General features: G+C 37.8%; 1 protein-coding gene across 1 annotated transcript in view; it reads left to right on the top strand.

Annotated features, from left to right (window-relative positions):
• Positions 1 to 23417, top strand: part of PALS2 (protein associated with LIN7 2, MAGUK p55 family member) — a gene marked incomplete in the record, with an annotated part of 54773 nt that overhangs the window by 8300 nt on the left and 23056 nt on the right. The window contains 1 exon segment of the mRNA XM_072413380.1: positions 22521 to 22639. Within this exon segment, the coding sequence (XP_072269481.1) occupies positions 22523 to 22639 (117 nt within the window).

Below are 23417 nucleotides of genomic sequence, written 5' to 3'. Positions count from 1 at the left end.
ACATATCTTTGAGATTCCGTACTGATATGTATCATGTAAATTCTGTGAATTTGTCAGCCTCCCTTTATTACTGCAATTCCCTTGGACTTCTACATCTCAAAAGTATTTTATTGGGCTACAGCAGAATCCAGGTTCTGGTTCCAGCGCAGGAATCCAGGTTCTTTAGACCAGGCTACATTTTTAGGTCTTTAATTATCCAGTGTTAGTGAGTCTGTGTCCGCTGCAGCATCCCATGGAACACAATGTGGGTTTCTGTTGTTGCACCCCAACTACATCATAGTTCAAAGTGCTGTCCTTTCTAAGATGCATTTCTGCAATTTCACAGTTGATTTCAGATAACTAATTTGTCAGCCATTCCCCTCTGACCTCTCCTCAATTAGATGCATAGAACTGACGCTAACTGCAAGTTTTTTTTTTGTGCTATAGAGACTGTTACAAAATACTCAAATCAGCTTATATGGCACCTACAATTATGGCAGTTAGAACTACTGAGATCACATTTGTTACCATTCTGGTGTTCAATAATGTGTCTATCTGCATGATTTTTTTTATTGCTCTGCTGTCACATAATTGGATGATAATTGCATGTATAGGCAAGACTACAGTCATTTCCAATCAATTGCCTGGTGAAAGTGTTTTCAGGCTTGACACCAGTGTGCTGCACTAAGTTAAGCTGTACAACATAAACACAGAGTACGGTATGTACTCCCGATTATCCAGCACCCACAAGGATTCGGTAGATTCCAGATAAATGTGGTTTCTGGTTGCCTGAGAGTTAGTAGTATTAAAATACTATTAATATAAAGTTTGTGGTACTTCCCCCATCTCCTAGATTGTAAGCTCTTCTGAACAGGGTCCTCTCCTCCTCCTGTCTCACAGTCTGTATCTGTCTGTCATTTTGCAACCCCGCTGCGTAATATGTTGGGGCTTTAAAAAACCTGTTTAATAATAAAAAATCTATAGAAGGACAATAGCAATGCGGTACATTATATGCACCATACAACCAGTTACAAATCCACTTATAGTTAGATAAATATTACTGATTTGTATAATCAGAATCACCCTAAAAACACAGGGCAGAATAATGCCGCTCCAGAGCTGGAGTAGATAGGATGCAGAGTCTCCTGTCTTGCTCAGTGCTCTATAGTGGCTTTCAGAATCTGCTTCTTTCCTGGTACAACATGGTACTAATGCAAAAACAGTTTTGTGACATATTTATTTTTCATTGTTTTTCAGTATTCAATATATGTTCGTATGTGTATGTATGTTTTTTCCTATAATGTTGTGGGACATTGTCGAGGAAAGCAAAAGATGTATTATATCATTTTTAGGAGCAGTTCACTGCTTCTGCATTATACCATTGACTTCAAGTGACACCATGCAAAACTTAAATTTTTATAATAGGCTGCAAGAAGTATTTTTTAATAGTGAGGTATTTAACTTGTAACTTGTTTTTAGCTTTGCCAGGTAACTAAACTAAATGCTGGGAACTTTTATATTGCATCTGCCTGTTGCCTGCAAGATGAGTTAAGATTATTAAATCAAAGATGTTGATGTATTGGAGGTAGCAGAGAAGGACTGTGGCTACTTGATGATCCCAGGGACTAACAGAAGATTTTATCGGAAGTTTTTGGCTCAACCTTTGTTTCCGTCCCTGCCTGTCTTTCATATGGGTGGGTTGGTGTTGTGGCATTGCATTTTTTTTATCACTCTGTGAGTGTAAAGATCCCGATCCTCATCTCTGAATTAGACGAAATCTAAATCTCTTCCGGTAATTCGGGCTGTTGGTAGGTGCAGAATGTAATTCTCCATCAAACATTTCAGTTTTCTGACATTTCTGAACTTCAAGATGATTGCACATTGTTACTGCTAATGGATTCCTTTCATGGAACATTTATTGTAGAGAAAACAAATGCATCGACTTCTAATTTACTTTGGATTTGATTTAAACAAAAAGTTATGAAACATTTGTTTAGCATCTTTAAACATAGAAGAAATACCCCCTACCCATAAACCAGTTATGTCTGTACCCCTGATTGTCCTATCTAGATAAGGCTGTCAATAAATATCTTGATTCATCAATTGCATGAAGATTAGTTGTTCATTGGTACCTCAGGATGCAATAGGAAGTACTTCTAAAGCTGAAAGAACTAAAGCTAGGTACACACGTGCACTGGTTCTCGTCCAATAATCAGTTCAGAGCTGATATCGGATGAGAATCTTGGATGTGTACAGGGCTCGTCATCCATCGTCAGAACAACTGTCCTGGTGGATCCTTGAATGAAGAACAATCAAAATGGAAGTAATGGGGGATAGGGAGCAGCGGGGTGCCGCTCCATCATTTTCCCCTTCCCCTCCCCTTTCCATAGAGCAGAACGGTGCTAAATGTACAACACTCGTTCATGCATCATGTAGTCGTTGGAAAGGATCTGGAAGGATCCTTTCCAACAACAAATATTGCACGTGTGTACATATTTTACTCTTGTCCAAAGATTCCGCAGGCTGATCAATCTCACTGCTTCAGTCCTCCATAAATTAAAATAAGTCCTTCATAAAAGTAAAGAGCTGAATGGGGGTTGCCATTGCTGACCATCTTCTAAGAATAATAGTCTCCTGCCTATAGAACAAGGTAGCCAAATATTTTACTTTTTTTTTCTATCTGCATACAGGGAGGAAAGAAGTATTTGAAGAAGATTTTTTCCTTTTGTCCCTCTAACAAAGAAATGACCAGTGTATAATTGTAATGGTAGGTGTATTGTAGCTGTGAGAGACAGAATAACAACAAAAGAACCCTCAAACCCCCAGTGCTCAAAAGTCAGAGCTTGAGTGAAATAAGTATTTGATCCCTTCGCAAAAGATGACTTAGTACTTGGTGGTAAACCCCTTGTTGGCAATTAGAGAGGTCAGACGTTTCTTGTAGTTGGCCACCTGGTTTGCACACATCCCGGTAGGGATTTTGTCCCACTCCTCTTTGCAGATCCTCTCCAAGTCAGTAAGGTTTCGAAGCTAATGTTTGGCAACCCGAACCTTCAGCTCTCTCCACAGATTTTAAATGGGATTGGGGTCTGGAAACTGGCTAGGCCACTTCAGGACAGCTAGGCCACTCCCGGACCTTCATGTGCTTCTACTTGGGCCCTTCCTTTGTTGCCTTGGCCATGTGTTTTGGGTCATTGTCATGCTGGAATACCCATCCACGATCCATTATCGATGCCCTGGCTAAGGGAAGGCGGTGCTCACCCAAGATTTGACGGTACATGGCCCCATCCTTTATCCCTTGGATGCAGTGAAGGTGTCCTGTCCCCTTAGCAGAAAAACACCCCCAATGCATAATGTGTCCACCGCCATGTTTCACGGTGGGGATGGTGTTTTTGGAGTCATAGGCAGCATTCGTCCTCTTCCAAACACGGCCAGTTGTGTTGACACCAAACAGCTCAATTTTTGTTTCATCTGACCACAACACTTTCACCCAGTTCCCCTCTGGATCATTGAGATGTTCATTGGCAAACTGAAGACAGGCCTGTACATGTGCTGTTTTAAGCAGGGGGACCTTGTGGGCTCTGCAAGATTTCACATCTTTAGGGCGCAGTGTGTTACCAATTGTTTTCTTGGTGACTATGGTACTAGCTGCCCTGAGATCATTGACAAGTTCCCCTCGTGTAGTTCTGGGCTGCTTTGTCACCGTTCCCCTGATCATTGCAACTCCACGAGGGGAGATTTGGCATGGAGTCCGAAACCGAGGGAGATTGACAGTTATTTTGTGTTTCTTCTATTTGCAAATTATCTCGCCAACTGTTGTCACCTCACCAAGCTGGTTGGCGATAGTCTTGCAGCCCAGTCCAGCCTTTTGTAGGTCTACAATCTTGTTCCTGACATCCTTGGACAGCTCTTTGGTCTTTGCTGTGGTGGCTAGTTTCGAATCTGATTGATTGCTTCTGTGGACAGGTGTCTTTTATACAGGTACTGTAACAAGTGTGGATTAGGAGCACTCCCTTACAGAGGGTGCTCCTGATCTCAGCTCATTACCTTCATACTCATTTCACTATGCACATCAAGCTCTGACTATTGAGCACTGGATTTTGAGGGTTCTTTTATTGTTATTCTGTCTCTCACAGCTACAATAAATCTACCATTACAATTCTAGACTGGTCATTTCTTTGTCAGAGGGCAAACGTACAAAATCAGCAGGGGATTAAATACGTCTTTCCCTCACTGTACATGTTCTGGTTTAGTGGTACAGAGTATTAAACAAGATGACAGCCAGGCATTTGCAGAATGAAAAGTCAATAATGGGGGGAACCTCCATGTTTCAGGAAGTATGGCTTTTACTTTTGTCTAAAATACAAAAATCCGGTAATACCGGAAGGGAGAGGGAAAAAAGGGGGGAAGGAGGGTGTGATGGGGATGGGGATGTTCCCTGTTCTCCCCAAGATAATAGAAGTCTATGCAGTTGGGCCCCTCTCTTTAGTATATCAAATTACAGAAAAACCATGGAGTGCAAGGAGAAAGCAAAGAAAGAGGTTTTGAGGCTCAAGAGTTTTAAGTCAAGCTATGAATGTATTATTATATATTTACCACATATACAACAAGGTCATAAAAATACATAGTTCACCGACCTAGAACATGTAGTACATTGTCTTGCCTGGTTATATTATACAAGAAACACTGAAGTAAAAGTGTTATTGCAGGTTAACATAACATGTTCTGTTAGTTACACCTATTTCTGTTCTGAGTTGCAGAAATGGGGTGTTTTACTAGACAAATTGTTGCTAGCATGAACAGTAGACAGCAAAGAAAAATGAGAAAAGGTAATAATATAATACCTTATTTTCCGTATACAAGTCCCCGACGCGTTTCGCCCAGATTAGGCTTCCTCAGGGGGATATGACTTTATACGATTTATGGTTTGTTTGCACAGAAGGAATATATATCAGTGATAGTTGGAAATCACAATTAACTATACATAGTAATTTGTTATATGCAATGATGGTTATATTGCAAATTGATGTTTAAATTTTCAGATATAGTAAGAAGAGATACAACTATGTCTGGTATGGGGTCCTACATAATTCTCATATGAATAGGAAAATTGTACGATAGTAAAAAAAATAGTACTTATAGATGGTATGGTGATCTGTTCTGGGTGATATATTCAGGACAGTAGTTCTTAAAGTTGTGTTGATATACTGAAATATTGTAATTAGAATTATATAGCTTAGTTGATTTGTTTAGATTGCAGATGTAATAGTATGTAACATTCATAGAGTTGAAACATTAGAATCCATGGTATAGGGGTATATGTACTTATCACTGACAAGTGAGTCAAGATATAGGGATTGTTAAAAAGTAAGGATATTGATCTTACGTAAAATATAATGGCTTACCAAGTAGGATTCATTTAAACTAACAAAGTTGTTGAGTACCAATTGATGAGAAATTAGGGTGAATAAGGGTATTCATCCTGTGGTCTTGTGCTTATAAAAGGTTGCAGGTTGTAAATTGAATGTATAAAAGTTGAAGACCTATATACTTTTACTTGTGTCTACTTTTTTTGTGTAATACTGCGCAGTAGCATTACAAAAGTACAAAGCAAATGACTGATTTTACAAGGACATGTTTGTTTACCTTACTATTAGACATCTGAACTCTGGGTTACTGGAAAATTGAACCCTGTTGCAACACACACACACACACACACACGTGCACACGCGGCTTAAATGTTCATTTTATTTATAGCGTTTAAGATTAACCACAATACTTGCCTTCTGGTAGTTGGTGATTTCTCACGATCCCAGAATGTGGGCCTACCCTCAGCCTGTGATACTGCAATGTACATGATGATGTCATAGAATTTGGACCAGTCAATCAGTAATGAAAAACAGTACCGGGGTATCAGTTGTGTGGAGGGCAGGAAGTGCCAGGACTTTTTGCCTGCCCTCCCTATTGTACTATAACTGCTTGCAGTAAATGGCAGCCGGGACGGTTTGTCGAGTTCTGTCTTCTCCTCAGCCCCTTTTAGCCGTACGTACCACTCAGGACTTTTTAGCAAACACCCGGCTGTTTTTGACTGGTTTTTAATGAGTTGGGTCACAATACAGGGGCCACCACCCGCCTAACATTTCTTTCCATCCAGCTTAAAAAAAATTTCTTGGTGAGCACTGGAGTTGCTAACATTTTCAAACCCTTTCAGATTGGCATTGTTAAAATAAGGATGAGGTGGTGGCTTTGACTTTCCCCATTACTTTAAAAAAAAAAAAATAATAATAAAATCTGACCATGGCAGCCCTTGTGTAATTATTGGGTTCCTGGAGTTCAGATTAAAATATACTTGCTGAATTGCACAAATAGAGACTATGAGTTTGGTGATTAAGCTGATTGTTTTGATATTGTGTTAATTAATTTTCCATTGCTCTAACAATATGAGTCATTGGCACTACAGCTCATGGTCATAGTTTTCAGCTGTGCGTAGCTTATTAATTTTTTGTTTGAAAAGCAATTATCATAACATATTTGTTTTCAACAGTTCAGCCGTAAGCTAAATATGCTATCATTAGTCTGTTTTATAAAGATGGACCTTTTTTACATTATCCAATACTTAATAATACTTTTATCGCCACCTAATAAAGGCATGAAATAAATCTCCAATTAAAACCTTCAGTTCGTTTTGATTGATGCATTTACTAATATATGTCTGCTTTCCTGGTTTTGATACAATAGTGCAGGATAATGAAAATTAGGAGTAAAGTAAACTAGAGCAGTTCACTGAAATAGTCATTACCAGTAGCAGTCAGCTGGCTTTCTTAGTTTGATTACATAAGGAAAGAAGAAATGTGATTGGTTATCATAGGAAACATTTTTATGTTCCATTTGAAATTCCATAGTGTATGTTGTCTTTTCTGGAACTAAATCTTCACAGCTCCCCTATTCACATTCCAGAGCAGGCCAAAAATCACCCTCCTTTCCTTCTTCCTCTTAAGCTAAGTACACACTTCCAATTATTATCGTTGGTAAACGAAGGACGAACGATCCTGCACGATATCTGCGAACGATCGTATAGCACCGATCCTGTACATACAGATAACGACACGATCGTTCAAAGATATTGTACACACGTATATATACACAGTGTGTGTATGTATATGTGTATGTGTGTATATATATATATATACACTCACATACACTCACATACACAATACAGCCTGTATCGATCAAACGTTTGTTCATCATGCATGCTCAGAACATGCACGATCACTGAACGACCGTACACACGATAGATGGTCAACGATCGTCATCCGATCCACTTGGTCCGGTCGTTCATTTCCAACGACTATCCTCGTTCGTCGGCGTCGTTGGTTACTTTTTNGCATGCTCAGAACATGCACGATCACTGAACGACCGTACACACGATAGATGGTCAACGATCGTCATCCGATCCGCTTGGTCCGGTCGTTCATTTCCAACGACTATCCTCGATTTTTGGCCAATCGGTCGTTCGTCGTTCATTTCCAACGATAAAAATTGGACGTGTGTACGCAGCTTTACATCTTTGTCCATTTTGATCAGGGTGACATAACTTCATCCAGAACACACAAAGGAAGCCAGGATTGCCAGAGCGATCAGGCAGGTAAGACACATTGTCACAGATGGGATCTCGCCTGTCCCTTTCTGCAATAATGACCTGCCTGATCATGCAAACTTAAATTAAACGTTAGTTCCACGTTAAGGTGTATATAAAGGCAAAAGTTTTTGCATTCTTTTGCATGAGTAGGAAGGGGTTTTAAATTCTAATCAGATTATTTTTCTTCTTTACATCCTATTAGGTATAGTTTCCTTTACCTTACTGGGAACCCAATAGGAGATGAGCGAATCTTTGTTTCCACCAGAGCATTTTGTTCATTGGAATATTTCCCTTCTCCTCATGCTTCAATGGCGGCTAACATTTTGGAGGGGTGTATCTCCCCAGTAGGAACACTGACATAAAAAAAAAAACCTGGAAAAGGGGGCTAATCCCTCTGATTTTAACCAAAGTTTAAAACATAAGTTTTGCTTTTACATTCTTTTAAGATATCATTGTGTTATTTGTAAATACAAACTAGCAATCAAAAATAATGATGCCTTTTAACATCTGCTGTGCTCAGACTGCAAATTTGACCTCACCTGCTAGACACTGAATTGTAACAACAACAACAACAAATAACAAGTCTCTATTGCCAAAATTAAATAAAACCCTAGCTCCTTAGTTTTTTGTTTCTTGCCTAAACTACACATGTTTAAATGGTGCATTCCTGCTGTATATGCAGCACCACCACATACCAAACCTCCTGCCAAGGACATTGTAATGGCATTTCACATGCAGGAGTTACATAATCAGTGACTGAAGAAGATCACGGTGGAGTCAGCAGCAAACATGGCTGCTTTCTGTGACGCATTGGTGACAGGTTCCTGAGCTAGACTTTGCGGCCGTTCACCCTAAACCAGTATGTCTGTTCCATAATTGACGAGTATGCTGTGGACCTACACCAATAAGTTCAGCTCCAATTTAAATAACAATGGCCTGTAAGTAAATTTATGAGCCAGCATGGGGACAAATAGAGGGAGAATCTTATCAGCTTAAATACAGAAAACCATTAAAACCTGGCAAAGTTGGTAACGCTTTCCTACTCTGTCTAAATTCTGCTAAATATTAGCTTAGTAACCATTTAAAAGATAGGTATTTTAAAGTGTAGTGTAATTGAAATGTAACAAAAATTAATGTGATACATGTTTCCTAACCTGCATAAATTTAGAAAGGAAAAAAATGTATCTTAACACTAGAACCCCCTTTTAATAGCTGTTGTTTTGGGGAAAAACAAGGGTAATGATCTGATTGCTGACAAACTATACATTTTGTGCTGTGTGCTTGTATCCAACATTAGGTTTAATTCCAACAGCCATTAATATCTCTGTTTTCTAATGTCGATTGGAATGTTAGTAGGGTGAGAAGTATCTCGGAAAGAAAAGGGGCCAAGATCAGTTTAATTGTCATATCCTGAAAGAGCTGGAGGGTGTAAATACTGGTAAAATGGGTTTGGTGTTTAGGATCAAACTTCATGCAGGATAAAAGGTATCTGTGTATAGTAATAGTTTGGCAACATACTGGCTTCCCATTGTTGCCCTGGGTTTTTAAAAATGGTCATCTTTGAATTCCCCACTGCGGATAATACTCCATACTATGGAAATTTCCCTACAGTTTTAAAAGAAGAACCTCAAAGTGCCAACATAAAATGTTACATTCCACTGCTAAAAGATATTTTCACAGTAGAATCCAATTATTTTCCTGTCAAATAAAGATGAATTGGACTATATTGTATGTTTTAGGTGGATGAAGAATGCTGCAACCCAGCAAATGCTGTCCATGGCTCTTTTGGGAAATAGGCTCATTACTAGTTTTGTACATTTCATTTCACCAGTGTCAGAATTTGAAAAGTTTACAACAGGATTTTTTTTACTCTTATAAAGTATTATCAAGGTGCTGTATTTGCACTTTAAGGATTTAAATCCTTATTTATTCAATCCTGGCATTTACTTCATAGTATATGTACATAATCCCTCATGTTATCCAGGCTTAGAGATAAACTTCATAAGCCTATATGATTATAGATATTATAGACCAGCACAGGCACTTTCTTTTAGACTTCCCTAGGTGGAGATGGCCTGTGCCCAGGGTAGACTGCTGGTGTCTTAGGAAGCCATTTGGTCAAAATATTAAGTAAGTAAACCTGAAACACCATGTTTAACCGATATTTTCCATCAGAAAATGTTGAGATATATTGGAACCAGGCGGTGCCTATTTACTATCTGGTTCCTGACTTGTGTAGCCTAACAAGCTAATACATTGCCAGCTTTCAATTAAAGCAGAACTCCAATTTGCTATCAGACAGGCCACAAAACTCTCGTGTGCCTGCGTGTTACACCATCTTGGCCCAGCCAATCAAGGTGGCTGAAGATTACATCTAGAAAGAGAAGAAGGAAGGAAGATGGCAGTGCCCTGCAACAGAATAAGGACGGATGACTATAGCGAAGTTGAGTTCCACTTGAAATAATCCACACAGTCATTCAGTTTGTGCCTGTTGCTAGACGGTAATCCCCCTCGAGGGGTCTTGGAAAACAATAAAACTTGTCAAAAGTTCTCTAAAACCAAATATGTTTGGTTAGCATTACGATTAAAAATGTAATAGTAAATGCATGCAATGGTAGCTGAAATAGTCTTTGCATGATTATCCCAGCATATCTACACCGCAAAGTTTAACAAAAACAGCCTGTTCCCAGGGTTGCGTGTCCACCAAGGGGTTTCTTTAAATATGGCAATGCAGCACACTGATGTATTCGGCTGTAGGGCAAGGACTTCTCATAGTGGCATATCACTTATTGGACAACTCAGGCCAATACTTCAGTCTGGCAGCTCTGAAGTTTACAGCTGTACATATATAACAGTTAGCCTTGTTGTCTATCACTGAGCCATTACAGTGGATTTATATTGATAAAGTATTACACCCCTTGAAACATTGCAATAGGTCAGTTTGTACAACATATAGTTCAAACAAAAACTGAGCCAGGCACTTTTTTTTTTTTTTTATATTATTGTCGCAAGTAAGTACATGGCAATAATAATTGTAGACTGCCACTTCCATTTCACAGCCGCAAGGTGTTATGGCTTTGGCAGAAAATACTTTTGTAATATGTTACACCAGTTAAATCAAGCTGCAAGAATATTTTGAGAGAGCGGCTAAGAGATTTGGGGAGAAAAAAATGGATCTCGTCTTTAGGCAGAACTATACTTGATAGAAATCTAAATCCAAAAACAAATTTAAAGCTGAATTCCAATCTTTCATTCTGTCTCGCACAGCAGATTTCACATATGCTTCAGCAAATTAGTAAACTATTATGAAATGTTGTAAAGCACCAACAGGTTACACAGCACTTTACATTAAATTGGGGTTGCAAATGACAAATGACAAAGGAGGAGCAGATGACACAGCCCAAAAGAGTTTATCATTTAAGTGCAAATCAGGTTATCCTCATTTCTTGGCTGATGGGCATCCAGCATCATCTGTCCACTTTCCCACCCAGAGTTGATGTACCTGACTCTTTACATGAATTTAAATTTTTTTGTTCATGGAGAGTCAACATACCATTTGGCCAGTCATTCCTTCTGGTCCCTCCCAGCAGCCATTATCTGCGCTACATAAAATAGTGAAACAACGTTCATGCCACCAGGTCTAAAATATATATATATTTTTTTATTTTTGTTGATTGGATGGTTATTGGGAATTGTGGAAAGGTAAAGTATAAGCTGAAAGACTTCAGCTATAATATTTTGCAGCTTGATGACCGGATTTGTTTTCTTTTTTCAAGCCTTTCCTCCTTTTTAGTCTTCACAGGGCTGGGTGGTTGTCACACAGGCTAAACTGGGATGTTTGAGCTTATAGGAAGTGATGAAGACACTGCATTTTTTTCAAAAGATAAATATACTTTCTGTAGATGCTAAAAAAAAAAAAGTTCTTCTCTTAAACACAAAACCAATGCAATCACCATACTGAATGACTTAAGCAATATATTAAATTGTTGTTTTGGGTTTACATATGCTTTAAAATCCAAAATCTGTCTCAAGGGAGTATGTTTAACACAACAAAGTTGTTTTTAGTTGTACCAAGCTAAGCACCCTATTTTTTCCCCTCCCTTAATAAAACCGGAGTCTAAAATCAGAGAAATATCTCACTTGTTCCTGCTTTTAATTACTGGGTTACATTAATTTCTCTTGTGGGCAGATCCCAGGAATGGGGGAAGTGTTTGCCTACCATACTAAGGTGGCTACGTTGCACCCACAGTGCTAGTGAAAGCTGGACTTAGGCAAGATCATTATTCCTGTATAATAAAATAACCCTAAACTAACCTTGAACTTCAGTTTCTATATAAACAACAAGGCATAAATCAATAACAAGAATGACAATAGTAGTTAATCCATTTAAAAAAACTTTATTGTACCTTTTGAAAACTGTTCTCCTTTTGACCTTTATTGATTGATTACAATACCTTAACGTTAAAAAGGATTTTCTCAGTGCATTTATTTTTTGATTCATATATGACAATAAAATGCTAATAGGATTTTAGACATCATGGGATTTACAGGCATCCACCTCTACTTCCAAAAAAAAGGGTACACAAGTATTGAAATCAGCCATCAAGATAATGGTATTTATATATAGCTTGCTTCATGCATGTCTTTAGGTTAGTGCTATAGCCTTTAAAATGGTTTTGCCGTGGACTGGCTGTGGCATTGAGAAGTCCATTGGTTTGTATCTCTAATCCAATAGTATATAGGGGAGTGGTGTCCTGGCCTTTTTAGGAGTCTTCCAGTATAAAATGGAGCTTCAGCCAGATGTAAATGACACTTTATGAAGAAATAGAAAACATTTGTGGCTAATATAGGTAATTTTTATACTATAAATGCACAGTAACTTTAGCTATAACTGCATATACAAGTACCTGGATGTCTTGGAATCACCTGTACAGCAGCTCCCAGACTTGGGGTGAGGTAGAACTTGGGAGCAAGTTACATGTGTTGCATTCAGGTATGCTGAGAATAAACAAGATGATGTTATCAGTCTGCTGTTCTTTTACTGTCAGATCAGTGATCTGGGCCTTGGCAGTCTATTAATTGTTGCAGACTAATGTGGTGTCATTGTCTTGAGTTTGCAGCCTGGCAGAGCTATATGTACATTTCAAGATTGAATGGAAGGAAGACATCCTTTAAACAGGCAAACAGGCAATGTATGTATTTGATTTTGTAGTTAGATGTTGAGTTCAGTTTTTACTTTGTATGTTTGTACTGTTAGCTCTGTTCTTGGACAATTAATTCTGATCAGATTAATATTTTATTTTGATGCAATACATGTGCTTGACCTTCCCTTCCCCCTTCCTAAACCTGCCTATTGGTTAATGAGACTACCCATCTAATTGAAAAAAATTAGCTGGATGTTAGGATAAGCCAAATGTGAATATAACCATGCTTGCTATAGTTATCGATCTTTAGGTAATGTACTTAACCTGTTTGGGGAACTCTGGAGAAAGTTAACACTGCTGTGAAAGTAATTTAGCTTATTATAGCTTGTATTTTACTTGCGGCTAAATTGTTGAAAGTTTATTTTTTATTGCTAGTTTATGAAGCATGTTCAAAATAATCATCGAGGCACATAGATGACTGAAAATGTGTGAAAGCAGCATGTGTACATTATTAATAAAGCACCAAAGTGGTTAGGGATTGGTAATGAAATACTATAGTTCTTACAGATTTTGTAACAGCGCTAAAATCAATAGATTTCATTAGTGCGGTTTTTAGACACTTGTCCATGATTTTGGGGCGGGATATTGTCCTAATGTTGTCACACAATTCAATCATAAAGGAACAAAATCTGATACCAACTTTAGCAATAAAGGATTTGTAACTGTCTGGTAAATCTGTGTGTCATTTCATGTTAAATTTCATTTATCATGTCAAAATGTAATATATTAAAGACAAGTTAAGTTGGATCAAACTAATGCAGAGTACCAAAGTCAGAAAAAGGATTTTGGGGTCCACTACCTTGCAGTCCTTCTATTTTCTTATGGGCGTAAAAATTAAAATACCTTAATGGTCTGGATTCTGGGGAATAGGATCCTGGGAATGCTGAGGATCTCAGATTTTCTCAAAAATGTGCATCTGTGCAATGCTTTTTCTTGCAACATAAAATAACGTTAAAACTATTTCTTTTTATATTTCTCTTTGCACAAGAAAAAGGAAGGTTAAAATAATAAAAGCAGCTGCCCACTAAAAATGCATAAAATGTGTAAAAAGGCATGCCTAGGAAATAAGCAGACATTGCATTTTCTTCCAAAAAGGTCAATTATAAGAGTGATTCTCCTAACAGAACAATTGTATTTTGTTCCTAACTGTAAAATGGTATGTTTTTATTACACAGTATTTATATAGCGCTGACATATTACGCAGCACTTTACAAAGTCCACAGTAATTTCACTAACTGTCCCTCAAAGGGGATCGCAATCTAATGTTCCTACCATAGTCATATGTCATTATCACAGTCCAAGGCCAATTTTGGTAGACGTCAATTAACCTAACTGCATGTTTATTAGAATGTGGGAGGAAACTGGGGTACCCGGAAAAAACCCACACAGACACTCCATGATAGTGTCCTAGCCGAGATTCGAACCTGGGACCTAGCAGTGCTAACCTCTGGGCCACCGTGCTGCCCGTTAGGTAATACATTTTAATATAAATGGTGGTTGCTGGATTTCTTTTTTCAAAAAAATGTATGAGAGTTTGTGATAAACTATGGTCTTGTTTTCAAAGGGGTTAGACTCTGGGGCTGTGATCCTTATCACTAACAACTTGCTGGCCTACAATTTAAAAGGCAAAATTGGGTCAGCTAAAAAGCTGCGTTTAGCAAAGTCTAATCAGATCTAAAATTCCCTACCAAATATTTTGTAATCCCATTTATCTAGCACCCTGTCCCATGACCTAACCTGCTCATTGAAGGGACTTGACCATCCGGATGAGGCCATCGCTATGCTCAAGGGGTCAGCTACAGCTTTTATGCCCCTGCAGTAATCAAAACTGGTCAAAGTTGTGCACTGTTTCGTCCCTTTACAAAGAAGGATACGCTTGCAGGCAGTGTGGTGAATGAAGGGCATACATGTGTAGAACAGATGCCTATCTGTCAGTCTGTGTGCTACTTGTGACCCTTTTGGCACTGTTCCACAAGACTTGCACTGTATATGTGGCACTCTAATGCTACAAAGGATTCTGCCATTGTTCCTTTCTCTCCTGATCCTTCCAGGAGCCTGGGACTACAATAAAAAAAAATCTATATACCCCACACCTACACAGATGCTGTGGGTTTTCGTCAATTTTCCAGTATTTTGTGCTCCTTACAAATTAATCTTAAAGCATTTTTTTCAACATTCCTTTTGGATTAATGTAAAAGGGGGATTTTAATGTCAAATAGCATAGTTCTAACCAAAGAGATTCTTGTAATAAAGCTCATATATCACTTAAAAAAGAAAATAATCCCTTATGTGGATTACATGATAAATTGCTTGAGGATGGATTTACAATTGCATTCTGTCTAAGGATTATGCTGAACCCCTTCAAGATCCTCTTACAAGGCAGATGTACTGCACCAATTGGCATTTTTTCAAGTTTAGTACACCTAAGCAGGCATTATATGTGTACCTGTTAGCGTTTTTCAGCTTGGCTTTCTCATTATTAGTATATTTCTTGGTGTAAGATGTTAAAGTAGTATATGTTAGTATTTGTATTTTTAGTTTAAACTCTTGTTTTGGTGTCTATATTGAGTTTACTTGTTTTTTTTTGTTTTGTTTTTAAGTAAGTGAAGGTTCAGCAAAGGTTCAGCAAAGGTTAACATACTGGAATGCATTACTACCCAGTTATTTAGTGTTTGTTTTGAGACCTAATATTTGGTTAGGTGACCATAATGACCGAGTTGAAAGAGACTATTGTGGACTGAAGAGGAATTGGTATGGGGTTATGTTAGGAAGTAATAGTTGTAGCTGATGAAAAGCTGATCATGGCTGAAAGTGGCGAGGTTTAGGGACAGGCCTTAGCATAATGGTGTCCTGTGCTTTAGTCAGGAGACAATGTGTGTCTCAGCTATACTGGCCTAAGGACAATAAAGGATAAAGGGCAATGGGGAGGCTGTGGTTAAGAAAAAAAGAAAAGTAGATTGTGCTGGTAGACCTGAAGGAGAACATAATGCAGAGTGTTGGACAACCTGCGAGTGAACCTCTTGAAGATTGTTGGAAGAGTTGTGACATTGTTTTTTTTTTTTTTTTGAAAGCTAATCCATGTATATACAGTACCTTCCAAAATACAAAACTACACCCTTTTTTCAATTGTAAAATTTAATGTATCAGATTTAATAAAAATTTGGAGCTCAGTGGATTCTAAAATTACATAATCTAACTGCAAGTGAAAAACAACACATCACACTTCTATTTTTCTTCTCTAAAATATGAGGTCAGAGTGAAGAAGCCATGTTTTAAAAATATGGTGAAGTATGCCCCATTATTCAGTAGCTTTTTGATCCAATAACTTGAAGTGGTCTGTTTCTGTATGACTTTATCAATATCTAAAGTTGTTGTGGAGGAATTGTGACGGCTTGATAATGATTTATTTTTTTAAAGCCATTCTGTGGTATATTTCCTGGTGTACTTGTGATCCTTTTACCATTGCATGACCCAATTTCAATCAAGCTTTAGCTGTTGCAGAGATGGCCTCATATTTGACTCTAAAATACATTGGAGAAGCCTTTGTGGGTTGCTCAATTGAGTTCTTCAAACCTAAGCCTTTCTGCCATGGGGGAGTTGCTATGTGCTCTCCTGGAAACTCTTTCAAATAAGTCAAACTAGTATTGGGACATGGACACTGGGGAGAGAACTTCAACGCAAGGGTGAGGAAAGTTTCCAGCAATATAAACACTTCTGAGGACCGTGTGCTTGCTAGGAATCTCTCAGAATTCCAGCATGAAGCTACAGAATGGTTTGGACCAGGCATATTTAACATGTACTTTCTTTCATCATTGAAAATTAAGTTGCATTCTAGAAATAAAGCACTCATTAGGGAAAGATGGAGACTCTCATGTACTGTGAACAGCTGATCGGAGCCAAGATAAACCTGTGTTCCCAACAAGTGGTGACATCTGATCATTTAGTTCTGGACTCTGCTTTAAGAGTTTGGCTCTGCAGTATACAGGATGTAGATTTACATAGTGGCCAAAATCTTTAATGAAACTACAAAGTTGCAATTCATTTTAAAATACCGGATCATTGCTTTGTGGGTCCTAATCAGCTTTTCTTTGTACTTTTTATATACTTTTATACATATGGCTTTAGTTGAATGGGCTTCTGTGGTTTTTCTTTAAGATGTCTGTGTACAAGCATTTGGGAGGCTGTTAGGATTAAGCTAAAATGCAATAAAATATTTGTACATAAATTATCCTTTTTAAATTCAAAAATAACTTTTGTATTTGGACTAGAACCTTGTTAAAATACATTCCAATTGTCCATTTGATTTGAATAGCCTGTATGTGCTAATGGCTTTAACGTGTATTCTAAGCTTAACTTATTTAGAAACAAATCTTTGCAAACTATGTGCTGTTCAAACTTGTTTCAGTAAGTACAGTAATATAGCTTGTGTAGTAAAGATTTAATGAGGGCCAAACAATATCTACAGGGCAGTATAAAATCAGGTGACTGAAATGCTTAATCTTTTGAGCGGATTTCAAAATACTGGAATTATAAGGATAATGTATTTCTAATGCTGTACTCTTTAACCATATTCCCTCTAAAATGAAATCAGTGACCATTGACTTTCTGCCTGTGGTGTTACTGTACATGAAAATTCAAATTATGGACAGCCTACACAAGCATCTGGAACCTTGGCGTATTGGGAAGGGAATTTAAATCTTTGACGTGTTAGGCAAGTGTGAGGGGAACAGATAGCACAGGGGAGGGATCCTTCAGATGCTAGAAGGATATAATAATATAGCTTTTAGAGCTACTAACTCTTAAGGTAAAGCTTTGGGAGACTAAGGCTACGTACACACGTGCAATATTTATCGTCCGATAATCGTTAACATAAAAAAGGAGCAATGTCCCTGGAATTGAACGACTGTCCTGGCTGATCTGATTGGGCGAAGATCGTTCGCTAACTATTGTGTGTACAGTCATTCAGTGGTTGTGGATGGGTCTGCTGTACACTTTCTCTGGTACACGTCACTTTCTGCATCACTCAAACGATCGTATCTAGTGTGTGTACATTATTGGTGAATTATATTTGAACAGTTGTATCGTTCCAGCATTTACAGGATCGTGTACTATATGATGGTTCAAAATAATCATGAATAATCTTTGACCTTTCGTTAGTCGTTCGTATTCTAACGACAATTATTGCACGTGTGTACATAGCCTAAGGTATTGGCTGAAATAATATTGTTTATACATTTAGCCAATGTAGATTAGGAACATATCCGATGCTTCATATAATACTGCTACACCACACTATAGAACAGGGGTGTCAAACTCAAATACACAGAGGGATGAAATTAAAAACTTAGACCAAGTCAGGGGGCCAAACTTGAAATTTATTGAACAAATTGAGGAGGTTTACTACTTCATCCATAACTAACAAAAACAAATCTCTTTGCACACACTTTAGGGTTGAAAAGACTAATTTATATCTATCTATGCAGGCTGTGTGTTGTTCATCCTCCCTCATCACAAGTTTGTCTGACACTAAATATTACATTATGCCTTCTCTAATGGATTGAAACAAACACAGTGCCCCTGGTAATCATGCACCATGTGATCATTGCCTAGGCTTTGTGGTACATGATGGGTGTACAGGAATAATGTCTATGTATTGCTTGTATTGAAAATTATGTGAGGTAGGTTGTTTTAGGAAGTAAATAGAAATTCACTGTGTATGTTCCAGCACACTATATTAGATCCTCAGCCTAATAATACTTGACTGTAAGTCCTCCCAGCTATGTACTACGATCATAGAAATACAGTTGGGACGATTTAACCCATTGTTTTCCTGCTGCTGGTACTGCCTGATAGATACAGAAGATTCAAATTACCCCTGTGCCACTTCTATCATGTGCATGCAGAACTACAGGTACTACAGGTATTACTGTAGGCACCTGTTGTGTGTGAGAGGAGGGCGGGGAGCGCCAGAGATATCTCACCTCCTGTTCCATAGACGCTAGTGATGCTGAGACTACAATTCCCGGCATTACTTGCGTCTATAGAACAGTCCATGGAACAGAACAACAATGCGGGGCCACGCATAAGCCACTGGTCTATAGACGTGAATGATGCCGGGAATTGTAGTAGCGGACGGGCAGGCCAGATGTAATTCATTTTCGGAATTCTTTGGGGGGCCAAATTTGGCCCACGGACCAGAGTTTGACACCCCTGCTATAGAAGCGCAGTAGAAAAGTAATTTGTTATCCCTGTGGTGCCCATTTTGAGTTTGGGCTCTCAGAAGTCTGTGTTTCTGATCTGTGCACTATTTACTTCGCTTTGTGTTCAGATATTTTGTCTGTTAGGCTTCCATAATTGGCAATGAAAGTACTACCAAATAGATCCATATTCAGAACTGTAATGGCTACTTATATTAAAATGGTAAGATTTTAATTTCTAAGGACAAAATCAGAACCAAGTGAACACAAACAGCCATTTGTAGGCCCAGCCTCCCCCAGACCTGTATGACAATGCCCCTAATTTTCAGAACTCTCCAGAGCCAGAGATCCCACTCACTGGTAAATAACAAAGTTTGATCTCTCCTGGTTTTGACATTTATCTTTGTAGATGGGCTTCACGATTTCCCTGGTAATTGTCTTTTATTAAGCTTTTTTATTGTTATCAATCACACTAGAACTGTTATTACCAATTATACATGTCTGAGACGATGGTGTACCTGTTGGACAGCTCTCACTGTTATCTTCATATGTTTAGTTACAACACTTTCTTTAAGGGTATTAAGTCATTAAGCTGCAGTTAGACCCCTATTTTGTTACTCTTACCCCTTTCAACCTTCTACATCCTTACCCTTCCCAACACACTTTTTCTACCCTGAGGGGACTTCATCCTTCTTTTCTCCCGTTTTCCTATAGAAGAGTGTCAGCCCTCTTAACAGCCTCCCCCTTTTACTTACCCCCTCTTCTCCCTTATATTTCATGTTTCTTCTCAGTTTAATAGTCTCAGGATTTCGTCAACTCATGACAAGGCCCGCAAACTGATAAAGTATACTATTGTCAATATGTGTTTTTCACTAGATTCTAAATCAATTGTGTTTAGTATATTACTCTTCAAAATGTACCTCCTGGAATTCTTTGGGTTAATAAACTTCCTTAAATTTGATGTGATTTACTCATAAAGGGGAAGCCAAGGAGTCATTTTTGCAAATATGTTTGTCCTCTATAGCACCTGGCCTGGTGAAGTCTGGTTCTGGTGTTGGTAATGCAACAATCCATACATTGGGAATCACTGCTAAATTTGCCAGTGCTGCAACAAGTAGTTATGGCTGGTATCCCAAGCTTTCATGTGCTGCATTGCATATGGATAGTTTCCAGACATTCTGCACACGACTTAGTTTAAAGGCAAATTACTCCCTCAACAGTAGTGAATCTAGTGGATGAGAAATTGGAAAACATTTAGTCAGTTCCAGACTTTCCTTTTTTTGAAAGCAATGGATTCCCTAGAGGCCAAAACTGAAAATGATCTGATCTGAGATGCAGAGTTATGGCCTTAGACTCATACTAACTCACAGTGATTTTTTTTTTTCCCACTTTAAAAAAAATACTTTCTGAACTTCCTGAGGCCTAGAATTCCGTATTTGAGTGCAACTCCCTCCTTATGAACTCTTAAGGGGCCCACAGATCAGTTAGCTTAAGAAGGGTACCACACACTTCTGCTGTGTGATGCTTGGGGCTTGAATAATCAAATCTCTCCAAGACTAGGGAAAATCTAGAGAAACTATCATGGGTGAACCTGGGTGATCCAGCAAACCTGAAAATCTATCTATTTGTTGAAGACTTATTTTGTTCTGCTGGATTAAGGTTTGGTATCTAGTAAATATTAGAATAGCATGAGAGAAAATGGTTTAAAAATAATCTGAGGGAAGGTGGAATTGCACATACATCCCGCAGTCTCCCCGAAAACTATTCATCCCGCAAACTATTTTGTCAGTGCAGAGAAATGCAAGCATTATATATGACATACACATATTCATTATTGCACTTGGGTGTGTAAGGGTTCTTTTGGAATTATCTTTTTGGGGGCAGTCATTTTCCAACCTCAGAAAAGATATAATTCAAGGTAGGCCATAAGCACAAGTATATAACATTTTGTTGTGTTTGCTGAACTATACTTTTTAAAGGCCTGTCAAGGAGATATGTTACATATCATAGTATGTAAGTATTGGCCTTTCATAAGCCTTCTCCCTAGGTTGCATGCTATACACAATCTGAAAATATTTTGGGGAATAGGAAACTATGTGGGATTGCTGCTTTGAAACCTCAAATAGTTATGGCAGTGAATTTATGAATACAATTCTGTTTATAGTAGTCATGGAATGATAAAATCCATACTATGATTGGTGGTAAACAAAAATGACAAAGAGCAAATTACCTGCCGGTGTCTGTAATTGTTCAGTGAATATTTGTAACCTAAGCAACTGATTACCTTGGAAACAGGTTATTTGTAAAGCTTTAATCCTAGATGCGCCAATGATCTGTGATAAAAGAAAATAAAAAAAGGTTGATACTTAAATGTCTTCGGAAAAAGTAAATATCATACATACACAAATATACATTTCTGGATGATTCTTAGAATATTTTGTTACTTATTATTGACTCTACTGTTAGTTAAAGGGAATGTACGGTGGTCTTGTATAGTGTATAGCTTCCTTGGTCTATAATTGTGTACTAAATAAATATGGATTTTTTATACATAATTAAAAATGTAAAATATTTCAAACAAAACATATATAACAAGTCTGTTTGAAATTGTTTTTTTTCTTTTATAAAAAAAAAAAAAAAGTACTGTTCTTGTTGAAGACAGTTTTTAAAATACACAGTAAGTGGGAATGTGGTATTACTAACACTTGTAATTATCCCTCAGCATTACGTAATATATAAGAATCTCTTAACCTTGCAGATGGTAACCTTTGACTGCTATTGATGAATTCCATTTACTATGACCGTCTTCTCTTCAGTAGCTCTGAATGTATGAACATGTACCAATACCAGCCCTGAGGCGAGAATCGAACGAGAATCATTTGATGTGTGAACGTTGCCTTAGGTTTACCTAAAAATAAAGGAAAATGCTATTATTTGAGTGTAACCAAAATGTGGTCATCACTGCTAACATTAAAAAACAATTGGGTTTTTTTTAAACGGGGAAAACTTTAAAAATAATACAAAGAAGCAGAATATCTGCCAAAATACTTGAAAATGTTCCAGTTGTAATGGTTACCACTATCTACAAATGACTTCAGTATTGAGCCTGGTTGTTTCTGAGGAATAAACTAATTGAAACTTAAAATCCTTTGAACTTGTGAGGGATACATTACTATTTTTTATTGAATTCTACTATTTAAACTAATGTAATATGTATATGTAAATTAGTAAAGTGTGTGTTTTATTGGCATATATCTGCCTGTAAAGTTGCTGTTAGTCCCTCTGTTCTCTTCCCTGAATCAAAGGTTGCAACCTTTTGTTCTTGATCACAGTATGTACACAGAGGAGGGGTAGAGATTCTACTCTTGTGCAGCTAGCACTGACCTCCTTAGTGGAATGTTCATGTGTATGAAACTTTTGTTTAATATGGATTGACAATATTTCCTGCCCATTTCTTTCTCTTTGGTATTCAGCTGCAAATAATCTATTTTGTTTTGGTTACAGAGATGCAGCAAGTTTTGGAGAAACTGACCGATCTCCCCTGTTCAACGGGAGCAGAAGAAATTGATATCATATTTTTGAAAGGAATAATGGAAAACCCCATTGTACGCTCTCTTGCTAAGGTAAATATATTTGAAACATTTTCCTTCTATCATGAAACCCATCATACAGTTTCCTCCTTTTTAGCAAGAATAATTTATTGACTTGTGACCAGATACACATTTGTCTGCTTAAATGTAGAACAAAAATATTTTTCCACTCTCTTCCCTAAGAATTCATTCAAATCTTTGTTCAATGTCTACCTTTTGTGTTTAAAGGAGTGTAAGGTACAGGAAATGTTATTGAGGATTTTTTTCTAACAACGTTTGATAATGGTCTACCCAGCCCCCCCCCTGAATTTTGGCAGTAGACCTGTGTCAATCTCAATCATGTTGGATTTGCTGTTGATTGAATCACTACATTTGTTGTAAGTCTGCCTAAAACATTCACTACCATTTCAATAAAATATTATTTTCTTTATACTTGAACTTTCCTTCTGCTAGTTTAAAGACCATGTACTCTACTCTTCTTCTTGAGGTTGGTTTATTATTAAAAATACTGCCCCCCCAAAACCTTTAAACATTTCCTCAATGTATTTAATGTCCAACTCTGACCATAAGCCTTTGTATACCTTTTGTAGTCCCTCCAAAGCAAACGTCTCCTTTTTTTCTTTGAAAAAGAAGAAAAATTCCTTGCTGTTCCAGAGTGTTCTGCTTCTGTTGTACTTCCAGCCAATTCTCTGTGCTTTGCAATTCTCAAAGCAGTTTGTAATGACACTGCAGCTGTGTTTTAGGAGCTACAAAGCTCTGAGTGGGGATGAAGACTAGTGTTGATGTTCGAATTCGGGTTGTCCCTATATTC

The sequence above is a fragment of the Pyxicephalus adspersus genome, chromosome 5 (assembly GCF_032062135.1).
Source record: "Pyxicephalus adspersus chromosome 5, UCB_Pads_2.0, whole genome shotgun sequence".
Taxonomy (NCBI): domain Eukaryota; kingdom Metazoa; phylum Chordata; class Amphibia; order Anura; family Pyxicephalidae; genus Pyxicephalus; species Pyxicephalus adspersus.
The sequence above is the reverse complement of the archived record's forward strand: the minus strand, read 5'-3'. Positions and strand labels throughout refer to the sequence as shown.